At 55.4% G+C, this 13511-nt stretch overlaps 1 protein-coding gene across 1 annotated transcript in view; it reads left to right on the plus strand.

The window, feature by feature from the left end:
- Positions 1-13511, plus strand: part of galns (galactosamine (N-acetyl)-6-sulfatase) — a 30369-nt gene that overhangs the window by 1486 nt on the left and 15372 nt on the right. The window contains exons 2-9 of the mRNA XM_078400911.1: positions 1211-1334; positions 2696-2770; positions 4360-4462; positions 9973-10116; positions 10741-10807; positions 11970-12097; positions 12433-12572; positions 13286-13389. Coding sequence (XP_078257037.1) covers positions 1211-1334; positions 2696-2770; positions 4360-4462; positions 9973-10116; positions 10741-10807; positions 11970-12097; positions 12433-12572; positions 13286-13389 — 885 coding nt within the window. The remainder of the gene's footprint in view (positions 1-1210; positions 1335-2695; positions 2771-4359; positions 4463-9972; positions 10117-10740; positions 10808-11969; positions 12098-12432; positions 12573-13285; positions 13390-13511) is intronic.

Below are 13511 nucleotides of genomic sequence, written 5' to 3' on the forward strand. Positions count from 1 at the left end.
CTGTATTAATATATTATTAGACTGTGACCCTGGTTCTGGACTCCCCCAACATTGGGAACATTTTTCCTGCATCTAGCTTGTCTAATTTTATACGTCTCTATAAGATCCCCTCTCACCCTTCTAAACTCCAGTGAATACAAGCCTAGCCTTTCCAATCTTTCCTCATATGACAGTCTTTCCTCATATTCGAGACTTCCCTGCCCCATCTATTCTATCAATACATCATTTATAAACCACCATAAGGTCACCAGTCAGTCTTCTATATTCCAGTGAGAATAGACGCAACCTATCGAAAAACTTCCAAAGACGTGCAGATTTGTAGGTTATTTGGCTTCTTTAAATTGCTCCTTGTGTGTAGGATGAAAAGTGGGATAACATGGAAACATTGTACAGGTGATCAATGGTGGGCCGAATGGCCTGTTTTCATGTGGTGTCTCTAAACTGTCCAATCTCTCTTTATAACCACAGCCCCCCATTCCAGGAACATCCTGGTAAATCTCTTCTGCACCCTCCCCTTTGATACCGTATATTTCCTGTTGTGTGGTTCCAGCCAAGGTTCTGTACTGCACTGTCAATGCTTTGGCCTGTGAAGACGAATATACCTAATGCCTTTTTTCATTACCCTATCCATCTGGCAGACACAAAATGCTGGAGTAACTCAGCGGGACAGGCAACATCTCGGGAGAGAAGGAATGGGTGACATTTTGAGTCGAGACCCTTCTTCAGACTGATGTCAGGGGAGGGGGCTGTCCTGCCCCGAAACGTCAAGCATTCCTTCTCTCCCGAGATGCTGCCTGACCCGCTGAGTTACTCCAGCATTTTGTGTCTACCCTCGATTTAAACCAGCATCTGCAGTTTTTTCCTACCCTATCCACCTGTGTCCCCATTTTCTGGGGGCTGCAGACACATCCCGAAGTCCGTCTGTCCATCAATGCTTTAACTGTCCTTGTTCCCCCACCCTCTCTGTGCCCCCACACTCTGTTCCCCCACCCTCTCTGTGCCCCCACACTCTGTGCCCCCACACTCTGTGCCCCCACACTCTGTTCCCCCACCCTCTTTGTGCCCCCACACTCTGTTCCCCCACCCTCTCTGTGCCCCCACCCTCCACCCTCAGTGTTTCCCCTCCTTCCACTCCCTGTGCCCTGGGCTCCTGTTCCTGCACTCAGAGCTCTGACCAGCTGCTGTGGTTGCCCCTGGTGTCTCCCTGCAGATGGGATGGGGTGACCTCGGTATTTTTGGGGAACCTTCCAGAGAGACTCCGAACCTGGACCAAATGGCCGCAGAAGGAATGCTGTTCACAAACTTCTACGCTGCCAACCCACTCTGCTCCCCGTGTAAGTGACGGTGTGTCTCTGCTCATTTGTCGGTCCCCCTGCCTGAGCTCTCCCGCCTGAACTATCAATGCTCGCTCCTCTGCTTGTGTGCGTCCACTGTGGCAGTGAGGGCAAGTGGGGTGTCCCAACACCCAGGATGGGTGGGTACCAAAATGCCCAGGGGCAGTGTCGAGGCTGAGGGGGGTGTAGGGGCTGAGGGGGGGTGTAGGGGCTGAGGGGGCAGTGTCGGGGCTGAGGGGGGTGTAGGGGCTGAGGGGGCAGTGTCGGGACTGAGGGGGGGTGTCGGGGCTGAGGGGGCAGTGTAGGGGCTGAGGGGGGTGTAGGGGCTGAGGGGAGGTGTAGGGGCTGAGGGGGCAGTGTCGGGGCTGAGGGGGCAGTGTCGGGGCTGAGGGGGCAGTGACGGGGCTGAGGGGGCAGTGTAGGGGCTGAGGGGGGGTGTCGGGGCTGAGGGGGGGTGTAGGGGCTGGGGGGCAGTGTCGGGGCTGAGGGGGGGTGTCGGGGCTGAGGGGGCAGTGTAGGGGCTGAGGGGGGGTGTAGGGGCTGAGGGGAGGTGTAGGGGCTGAGGGGGCAGTGTTGGGGCTGAGGGGGAAGTGTCGGGGCTGAGGGGGCAGTGATGGGGCTGAGGGGGCAGTGTAGGGGCTGAGGGGGGGTGTCGGGGCTGAGGGGGCAGTGTAGGGGCTGAGGGGGGGTGTAGGGGCTGAGGGGGGTGTACGGGCTGAGGGGGGGTGTAGGGGCTGAGGGGGGTGTAGGGGCTGAGGGGGGCGGGTTGGGGCTGAGGGGGGGTGTGGGGGCTGAAGGGGGGGTGTAGGGGCTGAGGGGGGCGGGTTGGGGCTGAGGGGGGGTGTAGGGGCTGAGGGGTGGGGGGTGTTGGGGCTGGGGGGGCGGGTTGGGGCTGAGGGGGGGTGTAGGGGCTGAGGGGTGGGGGGTGTTGGGGCTGGGGGGGCGTGTTGGGGGGTGTCGGGGCTGAGGGGGGCGGGTTAGGGCTGAGGGGGCTTGTCGTGCCGGGTGTTGAGGGGGGGTGTCGGGGCTGAGGGGGGCGGGTTGGGGCTGAGGGGGCTTGTCGTGCCGGGTGTTGAGGGGGGGGGTGTTGAGGGGGTGTGTCGGGGCTGAGGGGGGCGGGTTGGGGCTGAGGGGGCTTGTCGTGCCGGGTGTTGAGGGGGGGGGGTGTTGAGGGGGGGTGTCGGGGCTGAGGGGGGCTTGTCGTGCCGGGTGTTGAGGGGGGGTGTCGGGGGGTGTTGAGGGGGGGTGTCGGGGCTGAAGGGGGGTGGTTGGGGTGGGCCAGTGTGCCGTGCCCCGTCCGAACGCTGTTACTCCCCGTGCGTGCGTGCGTGTGTGGTGATTTGCCTCCTCTCTCCCCACAGCCCGGGCGGCTCTGCTGACCGGCCGGCTGCCCGTCAGGAATGGGTTCTACACCACCAACGCCCACGCCCGCAACGGTAGGGAGCCACTGCCGCAGGCAGACCGCTGCAGCCGCGCACCTGTGCAGCTCTGCGGGGAGGGGAACCGGGGGGGACAGTGCAGGGGCAGAGTGGGTGTGGGGAGGGGGGTAGTGGGTGGGGGGGGGGGGAGTGGGTGGGGGAAGGGGGGGAGTGGGTGAGGGGAGGGGGGTGAAGGAGTAGGTGTGGGGAGGGGGGTGTGGGGGAGTGGGTGTGGGGAGGGGAATGTGGGGGAGTGGGTGTGGGGAGGGGGTGAGTGGGGATGGGGAGAGTGGGGTGGGAAGGGAAGTGCGGATGGGAGAGGAATGTGGGTGTAGGATAGGGAGAGTAAGGGGTAAGGAGCAGGTATCCTGTGAGTGGGGGGTGGGATACCTGTGAGTGGGGAGGTGGGTGGGGTGGGATACCTGTGAGTGGGGGGGTACCTGTGAGTGATGGTGAGGGGGATACCTCCTGAGTTTGCACAGTTCCATCCCCAGCTCTTCACAAAGGGCCGTCTGTGATGTCCGCATGTGGCAAGAGTGTTGCCTGTGGGCATGGCCGTTGTGTGGTGTGACCTGGGACCTGGTATCACACACAGCTACCGTCCTCAGCAGTGGGGAAGAGGATCACTTGCCAGTGATGTTGTGCCAATCAGTAGGGTGATGGGGCGGCTGCAGGAACAGCTCCCAGGGCCAGGCTGTCTGCTGAAGCAGTGGCTCATGTCAAACACTAAAACTGTCCACCCTCTGTGTGGAACACCCTGGTAACCTGAATCAGCCCAACGCCGCTTAAAGCTTCACAACATCCAGGACAGAGCTGAATTGGCCATCGTAACACCAGACCCCCTTGCTACACGATGCAGTTCCCACCAACCATACTAGAGGAGCAAGATGAACCACTCTGTCGAAATCGCCCATACTGAAGTGTGTTCCCAAAGGAGCGGAACGTCCGCCATTTTAGTAAGCAAACCCCGCCGCTCACTCTGCCTCTCGCAGTGTAATCAGGGTTGTGGGGGAACAGTATGTGCGATGATACCATTAAAATGCAGAATACATCTCATCTATCAATTCACAGATTTTTGTTATTTTTCTTTAAAAATGTTTCTGTAAGTTTCTGCCTACTAAAATGGCGCCGATACATACTGCGGTTTTTAGGGTCGAGTGGTCTATCTTGCTCCTCTAGTATCTTTGGTTCCCAGCCAGCCGCTCACACACAAACCTCCAGGGGCAGGGCAGAGGAGGTCCACTCCAACTCATGCCCATAGGTGTGGGGGTCTGGGGGTGTGGGTGGGGGAGATGTGTGGGTCAGGGGGGGTGTGGGTGAGAGGGATCTGGGGGGGTGTGGGGGTCCGGGTGGGGGCGGTGTGTAGATGGGGGGGTATGGTTGGGGGTGGGGGGTTGTGGGTAGGGGGGGTGCGGGTGTGTGGGGCTGTGGATTGGGGGGGATTGTGGGGGTCCGGGTGGGGAGGTGTGGGTGGGAGGGTTCTGGGTGGGGGGGTGTGGGGGTCCGGGTGGGTGGTGTACCTGCTGGGAGAGGGGACGGACTGCAGGACTAGCCTGTTCACCTGTGTGATCACTGGTCACAATCACTGCACGGCTCTTCCTCCACAGGGTACACTCCACAGGAGATCGTTGGTGGAATTGCTGACTCTGAGATTCTGCTGCCAGAGCTCCTGCAGAAGGCAGGATATTCCAGCAAGATCGTTGGGAAATGGTTGGTTGACTTCACTCTTGATGGTGGGGAAGATGCTGGAGTCGGTTATTAAAGATGTAATAGCAGTGCATTTGGATAGCAGTAACAGGATCGGTCCAAGTCAGCATGGATTTACAAAGGGAAATCTTGCTTGACTTATCTTCTGGAATTTTTTGAGGATGAAACAAGTAAAATGGATAAAGGGGAGCCAGTGGATGTAGTGTATCTAGACTTGCAGAAAGGTCCCACACTAGAGATTAGTGGGCAAGATTAGAGCACATGGTATTGGGGGTCGGGTACTGACATGGATAGAACATTGGTTGGCAGACAGGAAACAAAGAGTAGGAATTAATGGGACCCTTTCAGAATGGCAGGCAGTGGCGAGTGGAGTGCCGCAAGGCTCGGTGCTGTGTACAATGTGCAATATACAGTATATTCAGAAAGTATTCAAACCCCTTCACTTTTTCCACATTTTGCTACGTTACAGCCTTATTTTAAAATGAATTAAGTTCATTTTTTTAATCATCAATCTACACACAATTCCCCATAATAAAAAAGCGAAAACATGCGTTTAGAAATTTTTGCAAAGTAATTAAAAAGAAATAACTGAAATATCACATTTACATAAGTATTCAGACCCTTTGCTCTGACACTCAAAATTGAGCTTATGTTCATCCTGTTTCCATTGATTATCCTTGAGATATTTCTACAAGTTGATTGCAGTCCAATTGCAATGATTGATTTGACATGATTTGGAAAGGCACACACCTGTCAATGTAAGGTCCCACAGTTGACAGTACATGTCAGAGCAAAAACCTCTGAGACAGAGGAACTCCGCTCCAGAGTTCCTCTGTGAAGATAGGAGAACCTTCCAGAAGGACAACTATATCTACAGCACTCCACCAATCAGGCCTTTATGGTAGAGTGGCCAGATGGAAGCCACTCCTCAGTAAAAGGCACATGACAGCCCGCTTGGAGTTTGCCAAAATGCACCTAAAGGACTCCCAGACCATGAGAAACAAGATTCTCTGGTCTGTTGAAACCAAGATTGAACTCTTTGGCCTGAATGCCAAGCGGCACCGCTCATGACCTGGCCAATACCATACCTACGGTGAAGCATGGTGGTGGCAGCATCATGCTGTGGGAATGTTTTTCAGCGGCAGGAACTGGGAGACTAGTCAAGATCGAGGCAAAGATAAACGGAGCAAAGTACAGAGAGATCCTTGATGAAAACCTGCTGCAGAGCGTTCTGGACCTCAGACTGGGGTGGAGGTTCACCTTCCAACAGGACAACGACCCAAAGCACACAGCCAGGACAACGCAGGAGTGGCTTCATGATGTCTGTGAATGTGCTTGAGTGGCCGAGCCAGAGCCCGGACTTGAGCCCGATTGAACATCTCTGGAGGGACCTGAAAATAGCTGTGCATCGACGTTCCCATCCAACCTGACAGGATCTGCTAAGAAGAATGAGAGAAATGACCCAAATACAGGTGTGCCAAGCTTGTAGTGTCATACCCAAGAAGACCTGAGGCTGTAATCGCTATCAAAGGTGCCTCAACAAAGTACTGAGTTAAGAGTCTGAATACTTATGTAAATGTGATATTTCAGTTATTTCTTTTTAATTACTTTGCAAAAAATTCTAAACACATGTTTTTGCTTTTTTATTCTGGGGTATTGTGATTTTGATTGATGATTTAATCCATTTTAAAATAAGGCTGTAACATAACAAAATGTGGAAAAAGTGAAGGGGTCTGAATACTTTCTGAATGCACTGTACATTAATGATTTAGATGAAGGAATTAAAAGTAACATTAGCAAATTTGCAGATGACACAAAGCTGGGTGGCTGTGTGAACTGCGAAGAGGATGCTATGAGGATGCGGGGTGGCTTGGACAGGTTGGGTGAGTGGACAGATGCATGGCAGATGCAGTATAAAGTGGATAAATGTGAGGTTGCAAGAACAAGAAGGCAGATTATTATTATCTGAATGGTGTCAGATTAGGAAAAGGGGAAGTGCAACAAGACCTGGGTGTCCTTGTCCACCAGTCACTGAAAGTAAACATGCAGGTACAGCAGGCAGTGAAGAAAGCTAATGGCATGCTGGCCTTCATAACGAAAGGATTTGAGTATAGGAGCGAAGAGGTCCTGCAGTTGTACAGGGCCCTGGTGAGACCACACCTGGAGTATTGAGTGCAACTTTGATCTCCTAATTTGAGGAAGGATATTCTTGCTATTGAGGGAGTGCGGAGTAGGTTCACCAGGTTAATTCCCGGGATGGCAGGACTGTCATATGATGAAAGAATGGAATGATTGGACTTGTATACACTGGAATTTAGAAGGATGAGAGTGGATCTTACAGAAACATAAAATTATTAAGGGATTGGACATGCTAGAGGCAGGAAACATGTTCCTGATGGTGGGGGAGTCCCGAACCAGGGGCCACAGTTTAAGAATAAAGGGGAGGCCATTTAGAACTGAGATGCAGAAAAAACTTTTTCACCCAGAGAGAGTTGTGAATTTGTGGAATTCTCTGCCTCAGAAGGCAGTGGAGACCGACTCACTGATTGCATTCAAAAGAGAGCTAGATGGATAGCGGAATCAATGGATATGGGGATGATCGGCTAGACTGGACTGGCCTACTCCTGCACCTGTGTTCTATGTATTTATGTTGACAGAAATGCTGAGCGTGATGTATCGTGGAGGTCAGGGTGTGGCCTTGCACATCCCTTTGTCTTTCCTACCTGTCAAAGATCACTGTAGCTTACTGCACAGAAAACCCATTGGAGACACACGAGACTGCAGATGCTGGAATCTGTAGCAAAAGGAGAGCTATGGGAGGAACTCAGCGGGTCAGGCAGCATCTGTGGAGGAAATGGGCAGACCACGTTTCAGGACCTTCTTCACACTGAAAGTGGAGAGTTAGAGCATATCTTAGAGTGATACAGCGTGGAAACAGGCCCCTCGTCCCAACATGCCCACAGCAGCCAACAAGTCCCAGCTATACTAGTCCCATCTGCCCTCATTAGGTCCACATACCTCCAAACATGTCCTAACCATGTACCTGTCTAACTTTATTATTATTTTTTTTTAAAATCTGTTTATTAGTTTTTACAATTATTTCAACAATGAACAAACAATACGCGTAAAGATACATCCCCACCCCCCGCCCCATCCCAGACGCAGAGATAAACATTGACATTAGTAAAACAAATACAAGGTTTAAAAAAAACATATATAATTTTTTTTAAATAAATAAATAAATAATTCAAAATTTTGATTACAAACAAGGGAGGAAGAGTGTAGGCGGACATATAAGCAGTCAGCACTTTGGTTTATCCCCATTCTCTAAAACAATCATTAAAGTTTTTGCATAATTTAGAAACGGTAACCATGTTTCTTTAAAGCTTTCCTATAAACCTTTGAGAGATAATCTAATCTTCTCTAGCTGTTTCTTAAATGTTGGGATAGTCCCAGCCTCATCTATCTCATCTGGCAGCTTGTTCCATACACCCACCACCCTTTGTGGGAAAAGGTTATCCCTCAGATTCCTATTAAATATTTTCCTCTTCACCTTAAACCTATGTCCTCTGGTCCTTGATTCACCTACTCTGGGCAAGAGACTCTGTCCATCTACCCGATCTATTCCTCTCATGATTTTATACCTCTATAAGATCATCCCTCATCCTCCTACGCTCCAAGGAATAGAGACCCAGCCTACTCAACCTCTCTCTATACCTCACACCCTCTAGTCCTGGCAACATCCTCGTAAATCTTCCCTGAACCCTTTCCAGCTTGACAACATCTTTCCCATAACATGGTGCCCAGAACTGAATACAATACTCTAAATGCAGCCTCACCAATGTCTTATACAACTGCAACATGACCTCCCAACTTCTATACTCAATACACTGGCTTGATGAAGGCCAATGTGGCCACCTTTATACCTTTACTCCTAGATCCCTCTGCTCTACAACACTCCCCAGAGCCCCACCATTGACAGTGTTGGTCCTGCCCATGTTAGACTTATCAAAATCCAGCACCTCACATTTCTCTGTATTAAATTCCATCAGCCATTCCTTAGTCCACCTGGCCAATCGATCCAGATCCTGCTGCAATTTTTCACAGCCATTTTCACTATCTGCAAAACCACCCACTTCTGTATCATCAGCAAACTTGCTAATCTTAGAAACATAAACATTCGGCCCTTTGAGCCAGCACCACCATTCATTGTGATCATGGCTGATCGTCCACAATCAGTAACCCGTGCCTGCCTTCTCCCCATATCCCTTGATTCCACAAGCCCCATGAGCTCTATCTAACTCTCTCTTAAATCCATCCAGTGATTTGGTTTCCACTGCCCTCTGTGGCAGAGAATTCCACAAATTCACAACTCTCTGGGTGAAAAAGTTTTTTCTCACCTCAGTTTTAAATGGCCTCCCCTTTATTCTAAGACTGTGGCCCCTGGTTCTGGACTCCCCCAACATTGGGGACATTTTCCCTGCATCTAGCTTGTCCAGTCCTTTTATAATTGTATATGTCTATAAGATCCCCTCTCATCCTTCTAAACTCCAGTGAATACAAGCCTAGTCTTTTCAATATTGCCGTGTATGTTCTTATCCAAATCATTGATATAGATTTAACTAACTTTATTATTTAAGGGTAAATTGGATAAGTATATGGATAAGAGGGGATTAGAGGGTTATGGTCTGAGTGCAGGTAGATGAGACTAGGTCAGGGAGAATGGTCGGCATGGACTGGTAGGGCCGGACAGGCCTGTTTCCATGCTGTAGTTGTTATATGTTGTTATATGTTAACCCGAATGCAACTTTTTCACTCAGTCAGTGGTCCATATCTGGAATGAGCTGCCAGAGGAAGCTGTAGAAGCAGACACAATTATGACTTTTAAAGGACATTTGTACAGATATGTGGATAAGAAAGGTTTAGAGGGCTGTGGGACAAACGTAGGCATTTGGGACAAGCCCAGAATGCCAACTTGGTCAGCATTGACAAGTTCCCACGCTGTACCGCTGTACCGTTCTATTACTGTGTTAAACCTTTTCCAATTCAGAGTAGTAAAGAAGGAGTATGGTATGACTGCCTTCATCGTTCTGAGCATCTAGTGGAAGAGTCAGGAAGTCATGTTGCAGTTTCATGGGACTTTGCTTAGGCTGCATTTGAAGCATCTGTGCAGGGAATAGACAGGCGATATTTTGTGTCAGGACCCTTCTTCAGATTGATGGGCAAGGGGGGAGAAAACTGGAATAGAGAGGTGGGAGCGGGCGAGACAAAGCCTGGCAAGTGATAGGTTGATACGGGTGAGGGGGATGATTGGTAGATGGGTGGAGTAAGACTAGTGGTGAAAAGGAGACAAAATGAAGTGGATAAGGGGAAGAGGAGGGAGGAATGTGGACAAAAGGGTGAGAGGGAGATGAGCGTCGGGTAGAGGGGAGAGGAGCGGGGTAAGGGGGGGATGGGGGGAGCAGGTGAAAGAGAGGGGGGTGGAGCCTGACTTTGCCTGTCCCTCCCCTCAGGCACCTGGGACATCGAGCCCAGTTCCACCCGCTGAGGCACGGCTTCGATGAGTGGTTCGGAGCCCCAAACTGTCACTTTGGGCCGTACGACAACAGGAACAGGCCTAACATTCCTGTCTACAACAACTCTGAGATGGTGGGCAGGTGAGGAGATGCGAGCGAGGGCTCTGACCACATTCCAGTAACCGGCCGAACGGGAGGGAGGGTGCTGGCCACCGAGGCTGGGACACCCCCCCCCCCACCACTCCCTCAGTGCTGAGACCTCCCCTCCCCCAGTGGTGGGACCAGGAGGTACGGGGAGAAGGCAGGAACGGGGTACTGATTGTGAATGATCAGCCATGATCACATTGAATGGTGGGTGATGGCTCAAAGGGCCGAATGGCCTCCTCCTACACCTATTGTCTATTGACCCTCCCCCAGTGCAGGGACCCCCCCCCCCCCCAGTGCACAGCTGGGTCATTCTTGGAGGGCCTGGTGGGTGGGATGGGTTAGGATGGGGAGAGTGGGGGGGGGCCAGGGTTGAGGGTGGGAAGGGTCAGGGCAGGGGTTGGGGGAAGGGTGAGTCGGGGCGGGGGAGGGGTGGGACAGGGCATGGGGTGGGGGAGCATTGGGATGGGGTGGCTAGGGTGAGGATGCAGTACAGTGGGGAGGGGAGGGTGGGGGCATGAGGTAGGGGTAGGGGCGATGGGATGGGCAGGGTGAGGATGGGGAGGGGAGGGTGAGGATGGGGAGACTGGGTGCCTGACTGACATGGCCCTGTGTCTGCAGATACTACGAGGAGTTTCCGATCAATGTGAAGACGGGGGAATCAAACCTCACCCAGATCTACCTGCAGGTGGGCAACCTCACCAACCCCACCCCCGTCACCCCCTCCACCCACCCCCCTCACCCCCCTCACCCAACCACCCCCCTCACCCACCCCCCTCACTCACCCACCCCCCTCACCCCCTCCACCCACCCCCCTCACCCACCCATCCCCCTCATCCCCTCCACCCACCCCCCTCACCCCCTCCACCCACCCCCTCACCCCCCTCACCCACCTCCCTCACTCACCCCCTCCACCCACCCCCTCCACCCACCCCCCTCACCCACCCACCCCCCTCACCACCTCCACCCACCCCCTCACCCACCCCCTCACTCACCCACCCCCCTCACCCACCCCCTCACTCACCCACCCCCCTCACCCCCTCCACCTACCCCCCTCCACCCACCCCCCTCACCCCCTCCACCCACCCCCTCACCCCCTCAACGCACCCCCCTCACCCCTTCCACCCACCCCCTCACCCACCCACCCCCCTCAACCACCCACCCCCCTCACCCCCTCCACCCACCCCCCTCACCCCCTCCACCCACCCCCCTCACCCCCTCCACGCACCCCCCCTCACCCACCCACCCCCCTCACCCCCTCCACCCACAGTGGTCAGTGTGGGGACGGGTGGTCAGTGTGGGGACGGACACAGTGGTCAGTGTGGGGACACAGTGGTCAGTGTGGGGACAGACACAGTGGTCAGTGTGGGGACGGGTGGTCAGTGTGGGGACGGGTGGTCAGTGTGGGGACAGACACAGTGGTCAGTGTGGGGACGGGTGGTCAGTGTGGGGACACAGTGGTCAGTGTGGGGACACAGTGGTCAGTGTGGGGACAGACACAGTGGTCAGTGTGGGGACGGGTGGTCAGTGTGGGGACACAGTGGTCAGTGTGGGGACACAGTGGTCAGTGTGGGGACGGGTGGTCAGTGTGGGGACGGACACAGTGGTCAGTGTGGGGACGGGTGGTCAGTGTGGGGACAGACACAGTGGTCAGTGTGGGGTCACAGTGGTCAGTGTGGGGACACAGTGGTCAGTGTGGGGACGGGTGGTCAGTGTGGGGACGGACACAGTGGTCAGTGTGGGGACGGGTGGTCAGTGTGGGGACGGGTGGTCAGTGTGGGGACGGGTGGTCAGTGGGGACGGGTGGTCAGTGTGGGGACGGGTGGTCAGTGTGTGTTCTTGGGCTGCAGGAGGGGCTGGAGTTTATCCGCAGACAGGCGGCCGCTCGCAAGAGCTTCTTGCTGTACTGGGCAGTTGATGGCACGCACGCTCCCGTCTACGCATCAAAGGCCTACCTGGGAACCAGCAGGAGGGGCTTGTGAGTACCCTCAGTCCATGTCTGCGCTGTGCGAGCCGGGGGGTGTGTGGGCCCGGGGCAGTGTGTGACCCAGCGACACTATCACACACACAGAGTCACACACACACACAGAGTCACACACACACACACAGTCACTCACACACACAGAGTCACACACACACACACAGAGTCACACACACACACACTATCACACACACACAGAGTCACACACACACACACACACACACTATCACACACACACACACACACACACACAGTCGCGGCAGGGCTGGGCTGGGCTGCCCCATGGGAGCAGTCACAGCTGTGGTCCCCACGGTAACGGCTTGTCGCCGCAGGTACGGAGACGCGGTGCGAGAGATGGACGAGAGTGTGGGCACCATCCTGCGGGAGCTGCACCAGCAGGGCATCGCCAACAACACCCTGGTCTTCTTTACCTCCGACAACGGGGCCGCCCTCGTCTCTGCCCCCAAGCAAGGTGGGGGCACCTGGGCACGGGGGGGCACCTGGGCACGGGGGGGCACCTGGGCACGGGGGGGCACCTGGACACGGGGGGGCCTGGGCACGGGGGGACCTGGGCACGGGGGGACCTGGGCACAGGGGGCACCTGGGCACGGGGGGGCACCTGGGCACGGGGGGGGCACCTGGGCACGGGGGGACCTGGGCACGGGGGGACCTGGGCACAGGGGGGGGCACCCACACCACCTCACCACCCACACCCCCTCACCACCCACACCCCCTCACCCTCACCCTCACCACCCCCCCCTCACCACCCCCCTCACCCTCACCACCCACACCCCCTCACCACCCTCACCCCCCCTCACCACCCACACCCCCTCACCCCCTCACCACCCACACCCCCTCACCACCCACACCCCCTCACCACCCACACCCCCTCACCACCCACACCCCCTCACCCTCACCACCCCCCCCCTCACCACCCCCCTCACCCTCACCACCCACACCCCCCCTCACCTCCTGCCCCCCCCCGCCCTGCAGCTTGTGTTGCAACTGCCCACTGATTTGTTGGCCAACTCTGGGTTAACGACACGAGTACGGAGCTCAGTGCTGCCTCTCCCCACCCCCGTCACTGGGTCACGGCTGTGACAGGCGTGTGTGTGTGGGTGGGTGTTGGGTGGCGTGGCCGTCACGTGTGTGGGTGAGGCAGTCACTGGGGGACGTGTGTTTCAGGGGGCAGCAACGGGCCGTTCCTGTGTGGGAAGGAGACCACGTTCGAGGGGGGCATGAGGGAGCCTGCCATCGCCTGGTGGCCCGGGCACATTCCTGCTGGCCAGGTCAGTGGGCACGGCAGGAGGGGGAGTCAGGGGGCCGGGGGGAGGGGGAGTCAGGGGGGAGTCAGGGGGCCGGGGGGAGGGGGAGTCAGGGGGCCGGGGGGAGAGGGGGGAGTCAGGGTGCA

This window comes from Rhinoraja longicauda, chromosome 6 (assembly GCF_053455715.1).
Source record: "Rhinoraja longicauda isolate Sanriku21f chromosome 6, sRhiLon1.1, whole genome shotgun sequence".
Classification (NCBI taxonomy): domain Eukaryota; kingdom Metazoa; phylum Chordata; class Chondrichthyes; order Rajiformes; family Arhynchobatidae; genus Rhinoraja; species Rhinoraja longicauda.